Source organism: Sinocyclocheilus rhinocerous, unplaced genomic scaffold (genome assembly GCF_001515625.1).
Source record: "Sinocyclocheilus rhinocerous isolate Xijiao unplaced genomic scaffold, SAMN03320098_v1.1 scaffold400, whole genome shotgun sequence".
In the NCBI taxonomy this organism is placed as follows: domain Eukaryota; kingdom Metazoa; phylum Chordata; class Actinopteri; order Cypriniformes; family Cyprinidae; genus Sinocyclocheilus; species Sinocyclocheilus rhinocerous.
This window is the reverse complement of record NW_015666595.1, coordinates 1,386,845-1,394,210: the sequence shown is the minus strand read 5'-3', so window position 1 is coordinate 1,394,210 and position 7,366 is coordinate 1,386,845. Positions and strand designations below refer to the sequence as shown.

The 7,366-nt window shown below is 36.9% G+C and overlaps 1 protein-coding gene across 1 annotated transcript; it reads right to left on the bottom strand.

Moving 5' to 3' along the window:
• Positions 1-423: 423 nt before the first annotated feature.
• On the bottom strand, positions 424-6,906 carry LOC107733011 (RAD50-interacting protein 1-like). Its single transcript, XM_016544515.1, has 13 exons — positions 6,652-6,906; positions 5,363-5,604; positions 5,098-5,271; positions 4,872-5,012; positions 4,263-4,419; positions 4,063-4,173; positions 3,497-3,722; positions 3,281-3,418; positions 2,999-3,198; positions 1,969-2,186; positions 1,561-1,741; positions 978-1,096; positions 424-908 (listed from the first exon to the last, which is right to left on the bottom strand). The coding sequence occupies exons 1-13, from the start codon at positions 6,874-6,876 to the stop codon at positions 698-700; spliced, it is 2,343 nt and encodes a 780-aa protein (XP_016400001.1). The 5' UTR covers positions 6,877-6,906; the 3' UTR covers positions 424-697.
• Positions 6,907-7,366: the final 460 nt, after the last annotated feature.

The window sequence follows — 7,366 nt, the reverse complement described above, 5'->3', positions numbered from 1 at the left end:
CAACAAGGTAGTCAGACCCTCGAGTTTTTACAAATTATTTGAACTCGGTTTTTTTTTCTTTCTTATAGTCATTTAGAGTACGTTTTTAAATCGATATATCCTTTTATTTAAATTAAATGGTTCTCTGTCATAAATATCGGTTCCTGAGCAGTGTTGTATTTGATGACTTCAGATTCTGCTTCTCTTTGCTGTAAATAATGCTCCTCTATCAGCAATGAGCCCTACTGCAGATGTAGAGGCAGCACTACATGCTGGACAGAGAATTCTGAACCTGCAACGCTGCTTTAATCCTGCAACAGGTGGCACACTGCAAGATACAGCCATCATTACATGGCTCCTCTCTCTTCTGAGATAAAACCCATAGCCTTGATCTGTCCTAGTTTGATGAGATAAAACAAAATTCCCCAACTACTCATATTTAATATACTATACAAAAAATTTAATGTTTTATTTAACACCAAATAAAGAGGACAGCACTGAAACATGTATTAATTTATTTGTTTCTGCTGAAAGAATGTGAGCAAATCTTTTTTCTTTTCTTTTTTACATCAGCATACTCTTCATATTTCCCTTCCCTTCAGTTCACTTTAAATACTGTAGATCAGCTGATGTAGGATATTTCATTCAGTCATATCGTAAGTATAACAGGTGTTTGAGTGCTTGGTAATGCTTCCTTAGTGCTGCTTCAGGTGATTTGTCATTGTTTGAGCCAGGCTGAGCGGAGGTTGAGGAGGATCTGCACATCACTGGGGGCCAGCTTATAGACTCCCAGCTCATTGAGCGCCGACTCTGGACTGGGCTGCTGATGGTTCAGAATGCCCTCATCTTCCTCTGACTGCTTCAGCACATCACACAACAGCAGCGCCGGGCCGACCTTAAGAGTCAGGATGATGCAGGCCTCCTTCACACTGAGATGAGGAAAGAGAGAAATTAGAATGAGGTTTTCCTAAATATTAGCTCTGAATAAACAAACTTACTGTTTGAAGAAGTTTTCAGGTCTCTTGCAGTAGTGTCCAAAGAGAGGGAAGAGGTTTCTGGTCATATCGTATTGAAGCTGTGCCACCCCGCCTTCATTGAAATGGTTATACAGGATCAGCTAAGGGCGAGAGCAAAAAAACGATACACAACACACTCCAACAAAATAATGTATGCAGACTTCAAATACAGTTAATCCTGACTAAAATATGAAAGTTTTGTCTCTTTCTTTAACCATTCTACATTTTTAAGTCTGATTTTGAGGCTTTTAAAGATACACTACCGTTAAAAAGTTTGGGGTCTGTAAGATTTAAAAAAAAAAGAAAATAATACTTGTATTCGACAAGGATGCTTTAAATTGATCAAAAGTGACAGTATTTGTAATATTTCTCAATATTACTGTTTTAACCGTATTTTAAATCAAATAAATGCAGCCTTGTTGAGTATAGGAGACTACTTTTAAAAACATTTTTAAAAATCTGACCAAATCTAAACTTTTGTACATTAGTGTCAACATTAGTTAATCCACATTAGCTTATGGTAAATTAAGTTTTAACAGTGAAAAAGTTGAAGCAAGTGACTGACATCTTCGTAGATGAAGTTGTCGAGCCTCTCGGCGAGGCCCTGCCAGAACATCTGAAACAGAGGAAGACACAACATCTGCTGCAGCTGGAGCAGGTGATCCCGTAGGCAAAGCATCATGGGACATGCAGAGCTGGATAACGACATAGTGGCTTGGTCGCTCTGTGATGGCAAGGAGATCCACCTGAAATAGACCAGATACACTTCAAAACCTGTTACAGAAAGAGCCCAGAGATCGCTGCTCAGATTGAAACCATTCTAACTCATTTTCTAATTCTGGTGAACTAAAGAGCCATTTAAGGGCTGTTGAGGCCTAAAACTAAACACTGACAAAAAGCACATCCTCACAAGGAATCATTTAAATGCACTGTTAACACAACTGTTGAGTTTTTAGGCTATTCCCACCCGTACCTGTCCTTGCAGTATGGCTGTGCCTTCTCTTTGACGTCTCTCATGACTGCATCTAGCAATCGTCCCAGCATGTCTCCTCGTAGCCTTTCCAGCAGGGCCAACAGGGCCTCAAACAAAGATTCTTCCAGAGAGGCCAGACGTCCCGTCTCTGTGGCCCCAAGAGGACCTAGGATCTCCTCACCAACTGACACTGCAGCCTGCTGCAACTGCAAGAAGAACTGAGAGAAAACAAAAGCATTTTGTGCATGATTTTGTGCACGCATGTGTTTCTGTTCTCAATCAAGACTTTAAAAAAAATATTTTATAATTTTATTTATTAATGGGTCAAGGACTAATAAGAGTGTACACAACAAAAATAAGGAAGAATCTTAGAAATTTACTATTTGTATTCATGTAGATTTCATATTTTTATTTATTTATATATTTTTTGCAATTTTAAAGAAATGATTACATTTAACAACGTTAAAAAAAGTCATTTAGTTTAACCAAAAATATATTAAAAAAATATATATATATATAAATATATATTTTTTGTAGTCGCACCACATGACATTGTACAACTTGAACTAACCTTTCCTTGTCATAAAAAGGACTTATTGACATCCTCAGTCCTCAGGGGTCCTACCTATTATTATTTTTTTTATTATTTATGTTAGTTACACCACATGACCTCTGTGATTTGGTGTACAAGAATTGTTCAAATATAAATAAGTTGTTGTTTTTTCTAAGAAATTATCATAAAAAATGCCAAATGACTACTAATACAAAAAATAAGCAACCCTCATTACCCTCATACAGGGGTTTTCAATCCTGCTCCTGGAGGGCCAGTATCCTGCAGTTTTTAGCTCCAACCAGCTCCAACACACTTGCCTGGAAGTTTCTAGTGAATCTGAAGACCTTGATTGCTTTGGTTCAGGTTTGTTTATTTAGGGTTAGACTTAAACTCTGCAGGACAGTGGCCCTCCAGGAACAGGTTTGGACACACCTGACCTCATACAAATTCCTGTTCCTGTGACTCAAAAACACTTACAACATTGTCCCCCCAGTCACTTAGAACAGTGGAGATGTAGTTGGCAGCATTGAGGATGGCACAGTAGCGAGGGCTCAGCGGCTGTCGGGACTCTTCTTTCATGACCTGCGTGAGGCGGATACGGAAATCATCTACCAGCTCCTTCTGCAAAGCCAGGAAACTGAGCTGAGCCCGCGGACACGGCAGAGAGCGGTACCGTTCTAATAGAAGGATGGCGGAGAGATTTAGAAACAAGTTTTAACCTAAGAATCAAATACGAGGATGATTTTTTTTTATTGATACCTGTGATGACCAGCAGAAGGGTCATGAAGGTCTCTGCACAATCTGGTGCTTTAAGTTCATCCATATCAGTGATGTCTTTGTACTGAGAGCTCCAGGCTCCCTCTGCAGTCAGCATGGTGTCCACTTTTTCCACAGCCACTAGAGAGCAACATACACAATTTAATTTATCATAGAAATGGAAAATTTGATGTTCAAATTCCTAGCATTTACACTCACTCTTTCTCTCCACACTGAGCCACTTCTGGAACGCGGTCTTGTCTAGTAGTATGTGCAAGATGCCGGGATAGGCTCGCGGGTAACTGTGGGTGCTGCGGAGCTCTTTTTCGAACTGCAGCACCTCGTCCACTAGGTGGCAGAAGAGAGCATCGTCGTAGAGCAATCGAGGAGCGTCGTGGGCGAGCTTCTCCTGTGCCAGAGTCAGGAGCCCTCTGCACAGCTCCACCTGGAGGACAGATTGATAAGACTTTAAGGCCTAATGATGGCTTTGATGCATTTTTTAAAGTCCCAATAAAAAAGAATTAGCAACAGATCTTTTCAGTCATATTCTGATGTACATCCGAGTGAAATGTATTATTAAAATACATCAATAATAGCTTGCAGTCAACTGTAAGAAAGGGGCGGGGTGTAAGCGGACAAAATGATTGGAAAAATCTGGCATACGTCACTAGAGAGAAAACCGTCACTTTACTGGAAGACAGTAATGAAATTTTGTATATAAAATATGCATTTAGAAAATAGGATTTTCATTTCATACCGACTAACCAGTGCAATGATGAACATACCCTTGCGTTAACTTTGGCCCTGGCACGATCCAATATAGGCTGAATCTTCTCCTCCATAAAGTTGGAGCTGTTTCCCATCCAAATGAGGATTTGGGTCAAATACCACTCTGGCTGTAAGGTGAAAGTTCATATCATATCTTATTAATGTACATTTGATAATTTATCAATAGCTTGCCTCACACAAATGTGTAATCTCTGACCTTGCTTAAGTTGTTGGTCTGGCGGTTTCCAGTGAAGTGATACCTGAACCTCTTACTGAGGGGAAGCAGCATGATCTGAATGGGCAATGAGAGTGGAGGAGTCTGGGACTGCCCAGGACGAGACAGTATTTCTTTCTTCTCTGATATAAGGTCATCACTTCAACACCTGTTAAGGAAAATGACCAGCTTCGCACCTTAAATTAAAAAAAACAAAAACAAAGAAATAAACTAATAAAATAATAACTTACATTTAAAAATAAGTGAAAAAAAATACTGTAAATAAAATAAAATAGTTTGTCTTAACAGCATCTGGTGTAGTTTGTCTTACACTTTAAGAAAATCTTTGTAAAAATCATAAATAAAATGACCAGCTTTGCATCTTTAAAAACAGAAAAATAAAGTAATAAAAATAATTATAAAATAAATAAATAATATTGTAAATAAAATAGAACAGCATCTCATGTAGTTTGTCTCACACTTTAAAGGATATTGTTATGACCCTGAATCAATCTAACCCCTCAGGTTATGCACACCGAAACAATCCAGAGGAGTGTATTGAGAAAATGAATCTATATTAAAGTGGAATTAATTCCAGAAGATGAAGGATACGAGGTCTGGAGAGAGAGAAGTTGGGAGACCAGTAGCTCCAGCTGGCTGTTGAGCTCCTGTGCGTTGGCTGGGGGAGAGAGGGTCTGTGTAGGGGGCGAGATGAACGGCCAGTGGAACTGCGTCAGGACTTCCTCAAAATCACTGAAACAGAACCAAACATTTAGCGTGAACTTTAATATATTTATTCTTTTAAACATACAATTCTAAATACTCATAAGTCTAATACCTGGCCAGTTTGTCTTTAAGGATCTTGTGCCAAAAGCGATGTGTTTCTCTGAGGAAAGCCTGCAAGTGGCTACAGCCTGACTCCCTCAAACCCATGTCCAGAGAGGCCATCCTGTCTATTGCACCGACTGCATCCCACATGCTATTGGTCATCAGATACTGCTGGATGCTGTCACTAATGCAACACAAAAACGAAGGGAAGTGCAGCCTGTTTTAGATGCCAATATACACCTCCGGTGCCCTCCAAAACATCTGGACACTCTTACCTGAGCTCCTCAATACGAGCCAGACATTGAAGGTACTTCATATGCCTCTCTAATGTGTCTAGCTGACCCAAGACCTGCCCGATGCTGTCAGCCCAGACCTGCGCGCCCTGCAGATGCTGCTGTAAAGTGTTGGACAAAACTCTCTCCTTCTCCAGTAAAGACTCCAGCTTCACTCGAGACTCCTCTGCCGTGGACAGGGCAGCGGACACACGCAGCGGCACTGAAGAGGACACAGTCAGCACCTGCATGCACAGACAAATGCTGCTGAAGGGTTGTTTTGGATTACAAATAAATAAAAGTATTCCTAAAAATAAATAAATAAATAAATACAGAAAAATAATAATTTTTATAATTTTATAAATAACACCAAAATACTAAAATAATAATAACAGAACTATAAATATACAAAACAAAAATACTAAATACATAAATAATACAGAAAATGTATGTATATATATAAATAAAAATAAATAAAAATATGCATATATATATAAAAGTGGTTTTCAAGCATCAAAACAATAAAGGTTTAATACGGCTTTAATTTTTTTCTGTACATAATTTTATTTTGTTAACAAAAAATTTTTAGCATAAAAAATGACTATCATACATTTTTACCATGATTTACAGAAGACACTCACTAAAATGTCATTCAGTGTAACAATTGTTTATTTACAAAAAAATCTTGTCAGCTATATTTAAAACAAGAAAGATTGAATGACCTTAAAAGACTGTATTTAAGAATCACAGAATATGAATTGTCATTTTTAATCTTTACCAATCTTTGCCACTATCCTTCAAACAACTAGGTTTTACCCATTTGTCATCTAGAATTATTAAATCATTTAAAATATAATAAAATTTAGTATGATATTTTTTTTCTTTTATATATTTTAATAAGTACATGTCAGAATAAGTATGTTGTTTCATTTTTTACATAAATATATCTGTTAAGCTGTATGAGGATGGAACATAATTTCACCCATATACTGACATTTTATTTTCACAGAAGTTATTTGAAACATTAAAGTAGACAATTTACTTACATTTAATATGCTTTCTTTGTATGTAAAATCACTTTTGTAAATTAAATTTTATGCAGTCGCAAATAATAACTGAAACTAAAATACTAAATAAATAAATAAATAAATAGTCAAAGCATTTGGTGTAGTTTGTCTCACATTTTAAGCCAATTTTTAAATAAAATTCACATATAAAAATGTGGCTTAATTCTTTTTTTATTCTTTACAACACTTAAATGATGTTAACGGAGTCTCTGTGGCTTTATTTACCTGCTCCTCCAGCTGCTTGTTCTCTAATGTCAATTTCTCCAAAAGCCCTGACACCTTCTTTAGCGACTTAAGATCGCCACCTATCTCTTTCTGAACAAGTCCAACTACATCATCGGTAAAGTTTTCATCCTCTGAAGGAGATTCAGATTTAATGCAATCTGTACGCTGTAGATGAGAAAGATCATTGCTGCTGTGGTTGTTGTGCTCCATCATAGGCGCCGCCATGTTGCTCAACACGTCATCAGCGGAGTTAGTCTCCGCTGCTCCCTCTAGTGGCAGAAAGTTGTTTTATTATTTTAAATATTGTACTTCTGCTAAAATTATAACAGAAATGCTTTTCCACACTTATCATTAAAAGAAACTAGAGCTACCAATAAACATTAATCACATTAATATTATGGTAATAATCAGGATAAAACAACGAATCATGATTGACATGATTTTTAAGATACTGTAACCTTTTAAAGAAAGAAAGAAGTTCTGTTCTGTTCTTATTTTTGACAGTAGTAGTGGACATTGACATATATGCCTATATTTTAGCATACATAATATTTTATTTATTAAAATTACTACGTTATTTACTTTAAATAATTGTAAAATAAAAATGTGAAATGTTTTAGGCTTAAATTTGTTTAAACGTAAACAAATTTTGACTCATGAATATTAAAATCCGTAATTACGTAACTCAACGCTCCAGGCACGTAATCAAAACCGT